At 50.3% G+C, this 17,086-nt stretch overlaps 6 protein-coding genes across 6 annotated transcripts; 3 read left to right on the plus strand and 3 right to left on the minus strand.

The window, feature by feature from the left end:
• Positions 1–2,559: 2,559 nt before the first annotated feature.
• Positions 2,560–3,227, minus strand: Pmar_PMAR006053 (hypothetical protein; the record flags this gene model as incomplete). Its single annotated transcript, XM_002774426.1, has 5 exons — positions 2,560–2,610; positions 2,669–2,762; positions 2,805–2,868; positions 2,915–2,978; positions 3,213–3,227. 5 exons carry the CDS (start codon positions 3,225–3,227, stop codon positions 2,560–2,562), a joined length of 288 nt encoding a protein of 95 aa, XP_002774472.1.
• A 4,474-nt stretch (positions 3,228–7,701) lies between these two features.
• Pmar_PMAR006054 (hypothetical protein) lies at positions 7,702–10,695 on the plus strand (the record flags this gene model as incomplete). Its single annotated transcript, XM_002774427.1, has 13 exons — positions 7,702–7,794; positions 7,843–7,887; positions 8,033–8,071; positions 8,118–8,159; positions 8,201–8,358; positions 8,409–8,453; positions 8,503–8,577; positions 8,626–8,935; positions 9,049–9,159; positions 9,238–9,353; positions 9,399–9,443; positions 9,661–9,913; positions 10,549–10,695. The coding sequence occupies 13 exons, from the start codon at positions 7,702–7,704 to the stop codon at positions 10,693–10,695; spliced, it is 1,479 nt and encodes a 492-aa protein (XP_002774473.1).
• A 1,158-nt stretch (positions 10,696–11,853) lies between these two features.
• Pmar_PMAR006055 (hypothetical protein) lies at positions 11,854–12,363 on the plus strand (the record flags this gene model as incomplete). Its single annotated transcript, XM_002774428.1, has 1 exon — positions 11,854–12,363. One exon carries the CDS (start codon positions 11,854–11,856, stop codon positions 12,361–12,363), a length of 510 nt encoding a protein of 169 aa, XP_002774474.1.
• A 678-nt stretch (positions 12,364–13,041) lies between these two features.
• Positions 13,042–13,741, plus strand: Pmar_PMAR006056 (hypothetical protein; the record flags this gene model as incomplete). The annotated part of the gene is made up of 4 exons (XM_002774429.1): positions 13,042–13,153; positions 13,320–13,412; positions 13,513–13,568; positions 13,715–13,741. 4 exons carry the CDS (start codon positions 13,042–13,044, stop codon positions 13,739–13,741), a joined length of 288 nt encoding a protein of 95 aa, XP_002774475.1.
• A 713-nt stretch (positions 13,742–14,454) lies between these two features.
• Pmar_PMAR006057 (hypothetical protein) lies at positions 14,455–15,484 on the minus strand (the record flags this gene model as incomplete). Its single annotated transcript, XM_002774430.1, has 1 exon — positions 14,455–15,484. A coding segment is annotated over one exon (1,030 nt), but the record flags the coding sequence as incomplete, so codon positions are not given.
• A 14-nt stretch (positions 15,485–15,498) lies between these two features.
• On the minus strand, positions 15,499–16,962 carry Pmar_PMAR006058 (conserved hypothetical protein; the record flags this gene model as incomplete). The annotated part of the gene is made up of 1 exon (XM_002774431.1): positions 15,499–16,962. One exon carries the CDS (start codon positions 16,960–16,962, stop codon positions 15,499–15,501), a length of 1,464 nt encoding a protein of 487 aa, XP_002774477.1.
• Between the last annotated feature and the right edge of the window lie 124 nt (positions 16,963–17,086).

Below are 17,086 nucleotides of genomic sequence, written 5' to 3' on the forward strand. Positions count from 1 at the left end.
GCTGATGATCCACGTGATGCCTCTCGGATCTGCCCAGCGACGTTCATCATCATGCCGAAGTTTCACGTCTGAGAGGGATCCCCGCCAAGGTAGACTTGAGAGTAAACATAAGATAGCTTCTATGGTGGAGTATATTCTCCACTGTAAGATGCTGTGGTCAACTTCTGTCTGATCCATAATATTCATCCTGAGCTATTACTATTGTCTAATGGCAGATGAGGAACGCCAGTAAAAGTTATACGGAACGAATACCTCCTTCAACCAACAACAACGTAAAGAGCAAGAGGCTGTCTACATCGCCGACATGATGCGTCGATACACCGGAGGGGATGGTACACTTGATAATGGCGATTAACTGATTCATCATGTACTACTACTGTATTGTGATCAAGACTTACCGAAGACTCCCATAGCTCACAGTAGGATTTGACTTGAATTGAGGTTGTACAATCGATGTTTTTCGGACTTGGTTCAATTCGGGAGGGTTCTGAGAGACCACACTGTGAGGAAGAAAGGCCTCCGAGGAACAGTAGCCTCAGAGATGCAACCGAATAACAATTTTTTCTTCGACTTTGCTGTGAGCACAGTTCGATGATGTCGGCGACATGCAAGCAGCACATCTCCCGAATCATCCTACGCTGCACGTTTCGAAGGCTTATTTCGCTCTTGGAAAGATCAATTTCTTCAGACGGGGCGGCTATGCCACTTTAACTTATGCATTGATCGAATCGATTTCTTCGAATGGGGCGGCTATGCCACTGCAAGATATACCTCATTACAATCAATATGTCCACGCTGGCTGCTATTTCATCCCAAGCCATACCTCAAAACAAGCAATTTCCCTAGATGGGGCGGCTATGCCACTTAAAGTTATGCACTGATCGAATCGATTTCTTCGAATGGGGCGGCTATGCCACACCACTCTAGGCCATAGTACCATAAATTTCACAGTAGAACGAGCTAAGATGATGAATTCCCTTGTTACACGCCCGATTCCGCCCGGAGGCAGATGCGACATTCCTCTTCTCCAATGTGCTCAACTTTGCCATGTATTCAATAGCAGTCGGCTACTGGAAGTCGACACCGCTTTCGGCGCTGAATAGATTGTGATTCCGTTGAGGCCACTATAAGATCCCATGTAGTTTGTGCTCGCGTTGCTTTCTCTCAGCAAGGATAAACGGTGTGGTTGTTCTCCTAGTACTCTCCGAAAGTCGGCTTTCTATCATATTTCGCAGGTTGCAGAACTCTTTCTTAGATAGTCCTCTTTTTTGCAATCCACACTGTGGATACCACTCAGTATTTCCCACAGTACACTACTCCAAGCACGCATTAACGCCAACAGTGAACTGCTCAATGAAGATCTGTTCGTATCTGCTCTATTTAGTTGAGTGTCCGTGCTACTACTGAATATTCGAGGCATTTTGTAACACATTTTGCACACGTCCCTATTGCGAGCCCAACTGAGCAACACAATACTCAATAACAGAGACAAGAAGCATGCTGTTCACGCTCCCACAGTGAAGCCACAACACCTGCACTGGACGATGCCCGGACTCGCTATCACCAATGACGACATACTCAATGCTACGCACGGCTGGGTAGTGGTTGCATGTACAGCCCTTCTGACAGTCTAGAGGGAAGGCGGAGGGAGTGTTCACTGCCGAAGATCCGCTCATCGAGGCGTATGCATGGGAGACGGAAACGTCGTCAATGGCTACACCCTACATGATGGGATACTCAAGGCGCTTGATACAGACTTAAGACCTCGCCGCTTTTAGAGAAGTCCCCTAGAATCTTCATCTTCGACAGATTCCACAATACCGCTGCAATCTCGCACTCCGTTGCATCGGTGAATGGAAGAGCTATTGCATCAGTCCGGATAATTATTGTCCAAGTACACCCACCACTATTCAATGGGTCCTTCATCCAGTTCTCACCAGAGGCGAGTCTCAGCACGGTCGTCTCCTCACTGCCGTCCCAAGTCAAACTTCCAGCCTGATATGACAGGTTGTCACCGCCAGAGCCAACGATGGGAGTCTTGCTCACTTGCGTTTCCCTAACGATCCTCAGACCGCGCTGGTTGTTGCATTCGGCACATTCTAGTGTAACCCTGAGCAGTATACGAGCCAAGTTACTAATGTGCAGCAGATACCGCCCACCAGATATTGGCTTTGTTGAGAAAATCAGAAGTGAAGTCTCCATAGGTGCTTCGAACTGTGAAGGATAGATAGCCACCATAGGCCCCTCGTAGATGCTCAGCTCTGTAGACGGTCGAAGCTGATCGATGGGGGAACTCGAATGCCGTTATGAAGCAACCGCTTCCCTTACTAGATGTAGATAACTATGAATATTGTCATGGGTCGATTTCCGACTAGAGCGTTAGCGTGAAAGTAATGCGTGTGCACACTGCTTACCAGTGAGATTGTAAAGTGGATTGTACTGTGGTGACACGAACTTCCACTGTACTATATCCGACCCATCGCTGAAGTCAGTGTACATGATGTCATCATAGCCCAGACAGTAACTGTTACACCATTGTGCGAACTATATGCACCGATCTCACCGATCGAGACCCCCCAAGGTGTACGGCTGATGCTCTGGAGCCGTTACCTGACCATCACAGCTCGGCGTCATGTCGATGGGGTCCCCGTCACGGGGAGCAACCAACCTGATTGCCATTGTCTTCGATGGTCCATCCTTGACAGCTGTCTGTGAAGCTGGATGCCGCTACGAAACCCTGGCCGTTAGCGAAGACCACCGTTCTGTGAACATGTAATCTGGCTGGGTCCGAGGAAAGGGATCACCCTAGATCGCTGGTGTTGGCCGAAACCGGCTCCTTCACAGAGTAATGAATATGTGCCCAGCTCCCTGAAGACCGCTTTAGAAGAGAACTAACTAGACCACCATTTTTCACCTTCAAAATCCTCTGCATAATCGACTGGTGGCACGTAGACTATCCGGGCGTAAGCATCAGTTACCTATTCCAGCATCGAATGATCATAACAATCCTATGTATGCTATTCATGCTTCGTAGGAGAGTACAGTCGAAGAGAAGCGCACTCACCAGACTGCGTTCGAGAATGATGGGCAGTGGGACAATGCATTTATTGAGACCCGGATACGATATATACAATAAATCAACAGTATAACATGAAGCTCACGGCTAAGCATGGAATTGACCGATGGAAGATGTCCGAGAAGCACACTCTTACCTTGAACGGCAGCATGTATTCCTCCAGCACTACTGGGGCTGTATAAGGTGCTGCATTAAAGGATCGGTACGACTGTGAAGTCTCGTACAGGTCTCCTCGCTCAGGAAGGCTCTCGATGTAGTACTCAAGGGAAGCGCTGGCGTCTTCATGACCTGCACTTGGTTTGTACGACTGCTCACAGAAACGCTGAGCCGACCTGGCAAGGTGAAAACAGTCGGTGTCTGAGGCAGAACTGTGATAGTGAGATGCCGCGCTATAGGGTTGGTCTTATAGGACTACTGAAGAGGAGTCGATGCTGGCCTGGCGAGGTGTGGCAACACTACTGGTGGATAGATATTGTCAAGGTCGCTCAAGACGGGATCGCTCGATAACAGGAACAGCAACAGGGGAATATATTGGAATCGATGTGAATTGCTTCGAAACATTGCGTGTTCGAGTGAAATCCTGATGATGGAAAACGCCAAGTCGAACCGCTGATGGTGAGAGCTCTCTCAGTGCTCGAGAGATAGCTGTACAACGGAACTGCGAATTGGAATGGGACGCAGTTGCATGCTGATCGAGAGCAGGGATGGCGAAGTCAAGAACATGTAAGTGTACAATACCAAACGCCCTAAGCCTGTACAATGGTGTCGTTGGTTATGACCACAGCCTAATACCAGACGTCTAATGAGCCAACTCTCAATCCTAGTTATTACTAATCGTAATGTGGCGAAGTCGCGAGTGGAATTTATGCCTACTGTTATCAAGGACGTTATGATCTAAGGACATCCCACTGAGCAACTTCACACCTCCGGCAATACCTCCATATTGATGAACCCAACATACACGAGCAAAAGGGAATAGCAGCAGAGGCTCCTTTCCTGTCCACCTCAAGCTGACACTGGAGCGTAAAGTTGGGTAAATGGAGCTCTGCAATGGTCAGCATAACCACAACCATGTGAGCCATCGAAGATAATACTACCTGAATTGGAGTTCGATGGCTTGGTCGAGGAGTGGTAGACTGATGTCGTGGCCGATCTCCCACGGTGGCTGCTCAACCGACAGACTCCCATCAGGATTCACAGTACCAACAGCATGGACAACGATACTGAGCAAGCACCATTTCCAAAACTATCCTACTCGAAGCTTTGCTACTCTGTTCCCCCTCGAGAGGCCGAAGCCGCCAGACCTTGCACACAGAGGAAACCCTGCTCAGGACGGCAGATTATCTCCCCGGTGTCCGATGCCATCACAGTGAACATACCATTTTGGGGGTTCGGCTGGCTGGCCAGCTGAAGAAGATCGGTTGCATTAACACTCAACGTCGAAATACAGGCAAGAGTGAATCGCTAGAACCCGTGACTATGCGTAACCGGTTTCCCTACACTTCAGAAAAATGTATCACAAGGTTAACGAGAAGCACAAAACCCTTCATACGAGCTGCGTTATTCGGTTGGAAACGTATTACCTTCCCTATCAGCCTCACACGCTGTCCCACCATCCTCTGTATGTACCTCTGATTGACCAATGGACCCATTGTAGTGTCCGCGGGCCCGCCTGACATCTGGTGATCGATACGCTCAATTAAATATCTTCACAGCAATTCACCACCAGCCGTCCATTGAACCACTGAGGAACTCAAAGAGGATATTACAATAACAACTGAAGCCTGTCATGCAGTCATGTTCTCTTGCTTGGAGAATTCACACTGCCCTTCAGAATCGCCACCAGACTAGTAGGGAGCAGACAGTGATTAAGTAGATCAAATTAATAGCTTCCGGGAAAGGCTGATATGGTGGGAAATTTTCTAATCCCCACTGGCATGGTTCGAATCTTCTCCCAAAGCCCATATAATCCTCATGCTCGTTGACTCCTACCGTGTCTCTACATATTTTCAATAACCGTTGGATCTGGCTGAAAACAACAGGTCCAGGGAACGAACTTGGGATCTAGAGCCAACCTCATACATATTGCAGAGATCTAATGCTCCCTTTCTCCGACTATAATATTTAACGTAGCCGAAAGAATTCCTCCGGAGTTGAAGTGTACCCATCCTGAGCTCATCCACAACTAATTCACGTCCTTTCTCAGAAGGCCTGTCAGCGAACGCTGACTGAACAATAATATACTCTGCACCAGTCCCGTATAAAGGCAGACGACTATCGCCTCTACTAGCAACCACTTCGAGCCACAATAGAGGTGTGCTGGATTCATAGGGTACAGATAATGAGAAGTGAGAATGTTTTAGTCCCTTGAGGATACAAAGGATTGTCCTTCATAATTGCGATGTAGTTGTGTATCTGGGGTAAAGCTAGTATGCTGATCTGCTACGATTGAACTTCCATAGATCTTTCAAGCTGTTATTAATCTTACGTTCTCACGAGATCAGATGGTGTTTCGTTAACTCAAAAGGATATTGGAAAACCGTCATAGCGGTTCCTTCTTGAAATCAGGCGAATAAACTCTCTACTACTCAGAAGGTAGCGTCACTAAATCCAAAACATATCTCCCAATCACGATACGTGGAAACAATGTTGCCCTCACACTCATTCACAAACTATCGCAGAGTTCCTCACGACACAGCGCACATTCCGTCATGACATGATTAATATCAGGCTTCTCGTAGGGTAGTCCACCTAGAGTAATCCGCGCCTGGGCTAGCTCCTTGAACTTGCCCATTTCTCTCAAAGTCGCCGACAAGTGGACACCAACTTCTGCATCGTTTCCCAACGCTTTCCCTGCTTACGACATCAACTACCATATTCACCCCTGTTCCACATTTGTTATACTACCGTACTCAAGCGGTATGGTATAGAGATGTCACCGAGGCCGACGCTGTCAGTCTGTATAAAGTCATTTCTTGCCCTCCTGCTACTCCATTCTCGACAGGGGCACTCACCCAGCTAATAGGTAGTGAAGCAGTAGCCCCTCCCGCGTCCGAGAAGAATAGAGTGCCCATGGTACTCTCTATGCCCATCATTGCCTCTAGCACGAATAGTCAAGATCGATCACGCAGAGCTCTCCTGTATAGCCCAGGGAGGGTGATGAACGATAATAGCTGCCGGCGATGATAACAACAGTGACAGGCGTACGTTGAAAAGCATTGAAAGCAGCGATTCGAACGCGACGGGAATCAACGTGAGGTAACGCGGTGTCACTGACGCCTAATGAAGCCATACGGTGCCTCTTGATCATTGGAAGACGAATGCCTTGAAAGAGAGACGCATCAAACCCTGCTTTCTTGCCCTCTGTGGCTACCCGGGAGAGGGAAGTAAATCGCGCACAATCGTGAATCATGTACCTGCGCATCTTCGATTGGCCTGCGCCCGATGTCGTTGCGTATCTATCGGTTTCGGATCTAACGGTTTCGGATTGGAATCACCAGATTCACAAACTGATAGCTTAGTCCGACCTAAAATATAGGATATTACTGATAGTCCCTCCGGTTAAGTCTATTTATATTCATTTTTCGGCGCCTCCGTTTGGCAGCAATCGGAGACAAAAACACCTGCAAAGGTAAACCCCCCTCCAGTCTCTCGGTCTGTCGTTGCTGATCGGCTATCTGCTAATCTCTAATCACCGTATCGTCTCGTCTTGCCGCGCTGAGCAGTGGAAAGTATGGCTATAACTGGACCTAGTCCTAAAGGTAAGGCTGAGGCTGAATCTAAGTCATCGATTTCGTATTGCTTCGATAATCGAAGTTCGATTAACGTGATGATCCTCTATCCGGCGATGAAAGCAGGTCGTTTCCTCCTCTGTCTCCATCCTCTCACCAACGCTGTTCACAGCTCGAATTCCCTGCGTTGCACAATTTTTCCCGAGTGATTTTTTTCCGACGGCAAAAGTCCTCCCCTCTTCTTAAGCTGCGGCACTGCTCAATAGTTTTAGTGACCTATTTGTTCTCCAGTATATCGTATGTGTCTCCAGCACTATACGTAACGCCGTATATGATATATCGCTAATAGCACTATAGCTCTGTGCTCCCGATGTGTTGTCATACGACGCCAAATCCTCAGTTTGCTTCTACATTTTGCCGTTTCACAAGGCGATCCCATGTTCTTTCTGTTGTTTTCGTTGGGGAGGGCAGCCGTTGAGCCTTCTCGCAATGACAGAAGTCGGCTCTTGCGTGTTTAAGGGCGATAGCTCACTAGGTCCGTAATGCTTGGCAACAGATCCATCCCTCTCTCTATTAGATTGAACTGACTCTAGATGGGAGCTCGAACTGAGAGTGCTGGGAGAACCACGCGAGCCCGGCCTTGACGTTGAAAGCCCAGATACCTCCGACCAGCAGAGACAGAAGGTGAGTGTGTCCATACCACGACAAGGGCATTCATGACTTCTGTCTCCGGTTGAAGGCTACGTTACGGATTGCTCCCCCAAAAGCACTGGAGTCTCCCTCCGGGGAGAGAGTCGCGGTTGGCACGTTTCATAACGGCTTACTCGAGCTAGGTGCCGTGAGGATCCCATCGAATACTTCTTTTTCATAAGATGTTTTCTCTGGGCTAACCCGATGCTGATCCTTCCTATCATCCTCGCCATTGTCCTCCGTGCCAGTCTGCCAGCTCGAGCTCAGCCATTGATCGTCGAACAATCCGACAATCATGTGAGGTTCCTAGCAGGATTGCTCGACCGTGTCACCCATACTTATTAGGTCAAAAGTCGACTGCATCTCGCCCACGAGGAGGACGGTGTGAGGGTATGATTGATGAACTCCGATGAGCTCCTCGGTTGGTGTCAGGTGGAAAAGGTTTGCGTTTTCAGCAACCCTCTAGATGGTTCGGAATTCCCCTCACTTTCTGTGAGTTTTCAACGTATAATATCTCACACTTGATTTTCCTTAGACTGGCTGCAAGGCTCGTGAAAAGCCAGAGAAGATTAAGGTGGTAGTCGTGCAGTGTTCAAGTGTGTCGATCTATCATCTCTCAGTTCAAGCCTTGGTCTCAACTTCCTCCGGCTAGCAACCTCGAAGTAGGCGTTTCCTACCCCACAGTTTAATCGAGCGTGTGCAGATAACTGACGGAACCAGCATCGAGGCTGGCGGTATCCTCTTGATGTTCGACAGAGGAGCTAGCGTTGACAGAATGGATGACTGTTCGTTATTGCGTTTACGAAGCGCTACATGTCCACCATTGCGGAAGCTGGTCTACCCAGCAGAAGGGCGAGCTAAGTAAACGGTCCGTGACGCGGTATCGAGTCTCCCACAGTCTTTTCCTCCAGGTCGTACAATGCATCTGAGACTAATCCCGAGCATGTTATGGCGGAGTAATGGTAGTCCATGAAGGCTGTCATTGTTGAGGGCCTCATTGGGCAGGGTCTTCCCCATTGTGAACTTGGATAATCAACAAGCTAGTGATGGTGATAGCAAACTGGAGCTGGCTCCCGCGAGGTAGTAGGATGGTGGGACCTATTTCTAGCTCGATCGTCCTATCGTTAGGGGTGGTATGTACGAATTTCGAGTGAATGGGAGCTCTGATGAAGCCCTCAGGGAAGCCATTGAGCTCCTCTATACTCTTCTACCCCCACCAGCATGGGCTCGTAACACGGCCGAGCTGCCCACCACGATGACGGCTAATGAGTACCTCACTCGGGCCATGTGCCTTCATATACGAGGAGGATACGAGAATCTTCTCGCGTCGTTCCCGCCAGCTCTCCCTTATTCGATAGCTCGACCGGAGTGGATGCAGTACTTTAGTGTTAGGGACATTGGGGATCCGCCTAATGAGCTCGACCATCTCATGCTCGAGGTGAGTCTGCCAGAATGCTATCGCTGTGGTGTTCCTTATCCTATCGTCACAATACGTTGTTACAAGCGGAATACGTGGGCAGCATCTCGTCGTGATGTTGCCGCCTGTGATAGGTTACGGAGTCTCCACAACAGAGTGGAGGAGAGTCAACAAGAATGGATGCCAGCGCGGACAGTTCCGTGCTTGCGGCAATTGGTGAACGCCCGTCACCAGCTTCGATAACGGTGAGTAACGCCAGGCATTGTTGCCGTTATATGTGCCTCGTGTGAGTACCTACGAGAATGGTTATGCTTTGTGGTTAGGTCGAGAAGGAGAAGTGGACTCCATATTGGGTAGTCACGGCAAGTGAAGGCGACTTGCACTTTGAAATCGATAGCTATGGGTTATTGGTCTTGGCAGACGCAACATGCCCGCGTTGGTGAGCATAGTTTAGATAGTGCGTTATGTCAGTCGTCCTGTTCAGGGGTCGTCCAACTCCCCGAAAGCCAACTACTAGGCTCGGGCTTAGGTAGGTAGGAAGCTCGAACTGGAATTACTGTCTTCGACTTGTTCTGAACTAGACATAGTAGTAGCTATAGGTATATTAAACAAGTTGTATATTGTAGATGAAAAAACTGTAGCCTAGCTCAACTACGAAGACAGCAGACAATAACGTGATTGTGTCCAACCACAACAGCTGCTACAGGGTCAAAAGCATGGCGTTCCTTGTATGTTATTGTTTTCAGTGCATTCCCAGCCGTATTCGATGACGGCACTACTTTCTTACGTCGGAGCTCGGATCCACCAGGTGTGGCGATTTTGATGAAGGAGACTAGGAACATCCGGCTAGCATTGGCACGACTTTTGGAGGTGGTGAAGATGCCGACAGAGGTGGAGTACACATATGAGGCGTCAGCTGGCAACACATTCCTCCTCAATGCAATATGCTCTCACGTCATCGCTGATCCCTATACAGGTGTTGGGCCGAAGTTGTTGAATGTAAGCATCTACCTGGTCGCGCATATTGTATTGGGAAGGCATTTACAATTCCCTAGAGCGATAGAGTCCGTGTCAGATCGTGGACAATAGCACCGTTACCACGCTAGGGTACGGCTCGATAGTGGTAGGCTGAGTGAGAGCAGTTTCTTCTGGCACCATATGCTCATACGATCAGATGGCGTCCCCTCATCTGCTAGTTCGAGCTAAAGATATTCCTCCTGCTGTTATTGGACTTCAAGTGAGCTCCTACCTTTCATTTAGGCTCGCAAATTACATCTAGCTGTTCACCGCATACTTTTTCACACGTGTTAGCATATTCTTAGCTTTGCTCTGTATGCCTGTCGGTGGACGGGCGAGCGGTTCCTCGGACTGGCCTCATTTGGTTGGAACCTCCAACTTGGAAGTAACTCAGAAAGTGTCAATGTTATTGTCGTTAAGACGAGCGCTCAATGGATGCGCGTATCAAACGCGCGTCAGGCATTGAAAACTACTAGCTGGAATCACTACCAGCCATCTCTATAGCGATAGTCATATATGAAGCTCTCGATGCCAGTTACGCATGCATGGTCATTACCGTTTGCGAAGCTCGCTTGCTTTCCTCGTGGAAGCATAGTTGGGTGTGAGATGTCTCCCAGGTTGATCGGACGACCGTCTACTCCCAAGACTCGCGTTTCTGGATTCAGTTCGATGTCGATGCTGATAGCGAGGAGTTCCTCGTCCTCCGCGCTGCCGTGTGCCCTCTCCGTAGGGAGTTGGTGTATGGCGTATCAAAGCTCGTGTAAGTCCCTTCTACCTATCTGGAGCGGATTCAGATCCGATCTGATTGGCTAGGAAATCAGCATTCAATGACTGTCAGATTCACCAAGACCAAAGGAAGGGTTGTATATAATGCACAGTAGGAGAGTAGAGGAAGTTGAGATTCCGCATCAGATTCGTTCAGAGCATTTCCTGCCTTCCCATCTGGGGACCCGGGTGTGGCTCAACGACGGAGTCGGGCGGTTGGCAAGTTCCTGTTCCGCACAAGAGCGGATCGAGAATCTATTCAGGGCTCGATTAGGAGCCTCTACACGTTAATGGGTGGTTTGCCTTGGCATGCTGCTACCTTCAGCATGATCGAATCCACGGCGAATGATCACTTTGTTCATGTTATGTGTACTCGTTTACGAGGATACACCCCGAGTATTCCCTATAGGAGAAACGTTGGCATTCCACCTGAAGCGATGGAGGCGGCTGGGAAGCCTGAATACTCTGTGGAGCCGCTTCCGGGTTGGATTGGTAAATTTAAATTGGTGGATCCCTTGCTCAGCGTTGGAGCCGAAAGTTATCCATTGAGAAATTACTTGATGATGGGGGTAAGCTCATAGAGTTAGGTCTTTCTGGTAGAGAAATGACAAAAATCCTGTGGTAACGGTATTGTGAATGCCTCGGAAGCAGCGCTTCATGACAACATGCGTATGAGGCCTTGTTTGAAGCACTTTCGTTGTTCAGGAGGGACTTTAAGTGTTAGTCGGAGTGTTACTAGCTGTTTCAGGAGGAGAGCTTGTCGCCGGAGGATGAGGGTGTTTGGGAGAATGGGACTCATGTCGACTCTAAATGGCTGGAAGAATATAACTATATTTACGGCAACAGACCGTCAGTCGACGGGCTCAAGGTGATAGCTCTATGCGACGCAATATGCCGCTAGTTCTTGCTTCAATACAGATCCGGGGAGGTGTAGTTACCGATGGCCCTTTCGAACTCCGTTTCCGTGTGAGGACCATATACGGTCTTACCGACAAAGGGGAAGGTGTGTTGGAGCTTCATTCGGCAATCTGCCCATCGTTGTAAGATGTGTTACTCATCGTCACATTGAGAGAAATTCTCCTTTGCAGCGATGCTCCTAGCCCACTGAAGCCATTGATGAGGCGATATGATTACAGGTTAGGAACGTTCTGGCAAAGATGGCGCCATACGGAATCGATCTTAGGCTCTTCCCGACGGTTTTCGATGACGATAAACTCTTCTCATGGACCAACTCAAGCCTCCAACACGGCGTAAGGATTCTTGCCCACCCCGAAAATGATCTTGCTCTTGATCGTGCTATAAGGATGGTGTATAAAGTGTTGCCGAAACCGATAGACGCGAAACGCAATGCTGATGCGACGCAGTACTTTGTCGATGCCCTTTGCCAACACTTGTTGAAGGAGGAGGATCTATTCATGGACGAAACTCCGCCGGACATCAGGTCGACTAGCGAGATTGACCCTGCCGCGGAAGGGGATTCAAATAGGGTCGTTGAGGATCCACCCGACAGTGAGGACGACTTCATCAAAGGCATATGGTCCACTTCGGAAAAGCGAGGACTGAAGTCGAGCTTAATACCAGAAACACCTCGTTCCATTGTTGCTAGAGGCCACAAGAAGCTAAGGAAGTTTTTCGAGAATCTCGTCTCGCGGAGGCCTATGCGCTGATGTCATGCTTTTGTTGTTGATGTTACGAATCTGTGCTCGTGTTGTCTATGTTGCGTTATAGATAAATATGATTTGTCTGCCACTATGAGTGCTGATATGAGCACGCGCAGCGAGTCGGAAAGGTGAGACTGGGTCGTCGCAACCTAATAGGATGCGTAGATTTCTGAGGGTAAATGGGTGGGGGATTCTCGAAGATCCAGGATCTTTCGGGCTATATATATTCATATTGTGTCCTCTAGCATATGATCATTGCTCTACACTTTTTTAACTGGTTTCTTGTCCCAACAACCTATCCACGCGGTGATGGCATGAACAAGGGGAGGTAGTAGCTCCCCTTGTGCGTTCCGTGATGGCTTGGTGAGCATCGTAGTACGATGCTTATAGCGAGGCAGTATTAAAGGTGTTTATCTTGTAGGATGGCCCTCCTATATTCCACCCCAACTCAACCACTCCGTTAGCTGCATATTGTTCGTGAATTGTGAATGGTTCTCCTATAGGCACGGTCTGTGAGCATCTTGCTAAGCATTCTCCGAGAGCATTGATGCGGAGTCCACAAGCACACCATACTTCAAACAGTTCATGGACAGTTCTTCATGTCCATCTTGAGTGGTACCTCTACAGACTAGTGGAGGGTTTGCTGCTGTGGACTTCTTATTAGCATCTTCCTTGCACAGTTGAATGCCCACCGATCATTATCATCCAGTAGGACAGCGCTACTCCCCTCTCACTGCTGCTTCGTCCGCTCCACTAGCAGGAAGGAGAGTTGCCGTCATTGGATCGGGCCTGGCAGGTAGTTACCGTTGGTGCACCACGTATTGGGATGCACGTATTGTCGCTAAGGCCGGGGATTACAACCTTCCGTGATACTGTCAGTGCTATCGACTGTGGACTATCGTGCCGCTTTTGGGGCTCACTTCTTCGAAGATTCGCATTGGAAGGGTTCATATCGATATTAGGTCTCACTACTGCCTGGGCCCTCTGCAGTTGTGTCGGTAGCGCCATAGAGGAGGTTACAGTATATGAGCGTGCTGACAAACTAGGACTATATAGTCAGTCGTTGGAGTAGTAGTAGTAGTAGTAGTAGTAGTAGTAGTAGTAGTAGTAGTAGTAGTAGTAGTAGTAGTAGTTGTTGTTGTTGTTGTTGTGCAGCCTTTGCCGACCCTTTCGGGTGTGCGGCCTTGTCGCTGCTCGGCCTGCGGCCGCCGGTGGATGTCTTCCCCTCCGGGGCCCCCCCTTTTTTTTCTTTTTTTTTATCTTTTTTTTTCTTTTTTTTCCTTTTTTTTTCTTTTTTTTTCTTTTTTTTTCTTTTTTTTCTTTTTTTTTCTTTTTTTTCTTTTTTTTGTGGGGGGAGAGGGTCGAGCCACCAGTAGATATATAGCGTGCAGAACAACAGTATAGCAGAAAACGAGGAATGAACAAACCCATACGAACTACAATGGTATCAATGGTATCAAATGGTAACAATTGTCTTCTACAAGAGTGCACCCATATAGCGCGGTACAGGTTGCGCCCCATTGCCCCTAGAGGCCATCACGAATGTCGCGTCGCTGCCTGGCGCAGTACGCCACCACCCCGAGTAGTGGTGTTTGGCCAAATCCTTCGCAACATCCATACGAGGGTATGAAGTTTCCCCCTATCCGTCAGAAAGCCGGCGATCTTCGCCGGCAGGTACCCCAACCTCCGCTTCACCCACTGCCGTGTGCGTACGTGGGCTGGGCAGACGTAGATGACGTGCTCCACACTCTCCTCAGCGGCCCCGCACCACGGGCAACTTCTGGAGGATCCTCCCACTCTGGATTGGAGCTTGGCAAAGTGAGCCTTGTGAGCCCCGTGCCCCGTTATCACCTCCACTATCCTGCGGCGATCGTCCCCCTTGCTGACGCCCTCGAGAAGCTTCCTGTGGGCCCTCCCCAGATCTACTCTACTTGAGCGCCATCCCTTGAGCCCCACCTTCCTCTTCTTCCATTGCGGGTCGATCACCCGGAATTCGTGCCAGTTTCTCACCTTCTGCCGTACATGCGCCCATGGGATTCTGACCCTCCATCCGTCGATCACACCGGTTTGAGCTGCTTGTCGGGCAGCCAAGTCTGCCTAGGCATTATGGTGGTGCCCAATGTGAGCTTTCGCCCACCGCAGTCTAAACGTCATCCCCCTGGCTTGTACCGCCTCCAACAGATCTCTGGCGCAGACGCGCGCTTCGAAAATTATCGTCGGCACTAGCTTGTCCGCCCCTCCTTGGCTTATCTCTCTCAGTGCAGAGAGGCAGTCAGACACAACTTCTACGGCCGCCCCCAGGTCCGGCGAACCGCTCCTCAGCATGGCCAGGGCTGTTTGGCAGGCATAGGCTATGCCGTGCGCCTCGGCCTGGTATACGGTGCCGTGTGGCATATGTTTCCTTCTCCAGCAGCCGGTGACTCTACCAGAGGTGTCGATCATTATGATTCCGCTGCCCACCTTGGCGTCCCTTCCAAGCGGCCCACAGCCCGGAGTTCTACTTCCATCTGTGTAGAACTGGCTGGTACCGAGAGTGTGCTCCGGATTGCCGTCAGTGTCCAGTGAGATCGATGGTTCATGACGCGCAGTCCTCAGGAACCGGTCAACCTCGACCTCGCTCGCTATGCCTGTTGCTTCCTGTACTAGTTTACGTTCCTTCTTCCGCAACGGCCAGCCTTCGAACAGACCCCTTTTTGCCAGCCTCTCCACCACCGTGATCACTGGCCATTTCCAGTCGCATAGCTTGTTGACCGTCAACGTTGGCGACGAATGCATGGCTCTAAATGCTTTGCGAATCAGCGCTGCTCTGAGGGTATCCATCTTACGTCCCACCCACTTGAAGGCGAGTGCCTCCCCCCAAACCTCGCATCCATAGCAAAGCCTAGGGATGACAACTTTTTCCCAGAGCCCTTTCAGAACGAGGTGATGGAGGGATGCTCTTCTGCGGCAGATCGATACCACTCTTCGGACCAGGCCGCACGCTTTCTGGACTGCGTACTTGACGTGGCTATCCCAACAGAGTCTTCTTCCTGCCGGGCGTACCATCAGCCCCAGCCATTTCGCTTGATCCTGCAGCTTCTCACGTAGCTCCGCGACCTTCCCTTTTAGCTCCTCTTTCTCCCCTGCGCTGCCGAGGAAGAGTTACTCCTCTTTCTCGGGTGCTAGAGTCAGACCTCTATTTTCGGCCCAGTTTTTGATAACTGTGCGCATCATGAGGATAGCCTCTGCGAGGTCGCTTACGCTTCTCGCCTTAAGAGCCAGCGCTATATCATCCGCATATATCACGAGCTTCGCACTGCACCCTTCTGGGAGAATCTCCTCCATTCGGTCGACCCTGGCCGCTAGGTCCCCGGTGTGGGCTGCGAACAGGATAGGGCTTGCGCTCGAACCCTGGGGAGTACCCCGAGTTCGCACCCTGTATGCCCTCCCTCCTTCTGCTGTGACCAGCCGAACGCCCCTGCCCTGCAAGAAAGACTCGAAGAGAGGGGCCCACTCCTCTCCGAAGTTCACCTTTACCGCCTCGACGAGGTGGCACCATTCGCATCTGTCGAAGGCAGAACTGATGTCCTCCAATAGGAGACAGGCAACACCTTGCCGGCTTGCCGTGGCGTTGGCGCCCCTCAGTGGTCCGCTGACCTTGGACTCCACGAACCATTGGACCTCCCTTACCGCTGTAACCGGTGATCGTCCGGGCCGGAAGCCATGGATCTCCTGCGGAAGGTTCGCAACTTTGTCTCTCAACCTCTGCAGGATCACTTTCTCCGCCGTTTTGCTGAGGCTGCGCAGCAGGGTGATGGGTCGGACGCAGCGTAGCTTTGCCGCCATACCCGGCCCTTCTGGCGTGCGCCCCGGCTTTCCCAGCAGAATGACCTTACTGAGCTTGAAGACTTCGGGAAATATGCCTAGCCTCAGCATCGCCTCGTAAACAACTCTCATCTCTTCCAGGAACGCTCTGCTAACCTCTGTGGCCCGCTGAACGTGTTCGAATGCCGTCTCGTCATCCCCCGGACAGCGTCCTCGCGGGAGAGAGCGCACAACCTCTAACAGCTCATCCATCGACAAGCTCACAGCTCTGACTGAGCTGTCCCGCCGTTCCCCCTGTGTCGCACCAGTGAGGTCCCGAGCGGCCCCGAGAAAGTGCTCAGCCGCGGCTTCCGGATCCATCTCTGACGGGGTGTTGGCTTTTGATCTCAGCCACCTGTTAGCTGCCTCCTCCGACATATTCTCTACGAACCCTTCCCAGTGCCGTTTCTTTGCGGCGCGTATCCCGCTGGCATATTCCCGGCGTGCAGCCAGTTCTAGCTGCCTAAGAGTCTGGTCCTCTGGGGACCTCCTGGCCTTACCTCTAGCCCTCTGATAGTTCCTCTTCAGGAGCGCAGTGCGGTCGTTGAACCAGTCCTTCCGGTTGGTACTTGGGCCTTGAAGGTCGGGAACGCCACCCTCGGCGATGACCTTAGACCTTTCCGAGAAGAGAGGCTGGTATTTGGCCTCGTAAGTCTTCTCCAGAGCACGGGTCTCGATCTCCTGCTGACGGCGAATGGCTGCGTACTCACTGTCGAGCGAATCGAGCTTCTGGATTATGGTGGAGTTGATGGGAGAAGACATCAGATGAACCTTGGAGGGACAAGTAGAAACGCTGAGTTGGAGTACAGATCGATTGCATTCATTGCAACCTAATTTGTATCCTGCGCGCTCAACCTTAAGATACTCCACAACGAAGTGATACCCG

The sequence above is a fragment of the Perkinsus marinus genome (assembly GCF_000006405.1).
Source record: "Perkinsus marinus ATCC 50983 genomic scaffold scf_1104296958234, whole genome shotgun sequence".
NCBI lineage: Eukaryota > Perkinsozoa > Perkinsida > Perkinsidae > Perkinsus > Perkinsus marinus.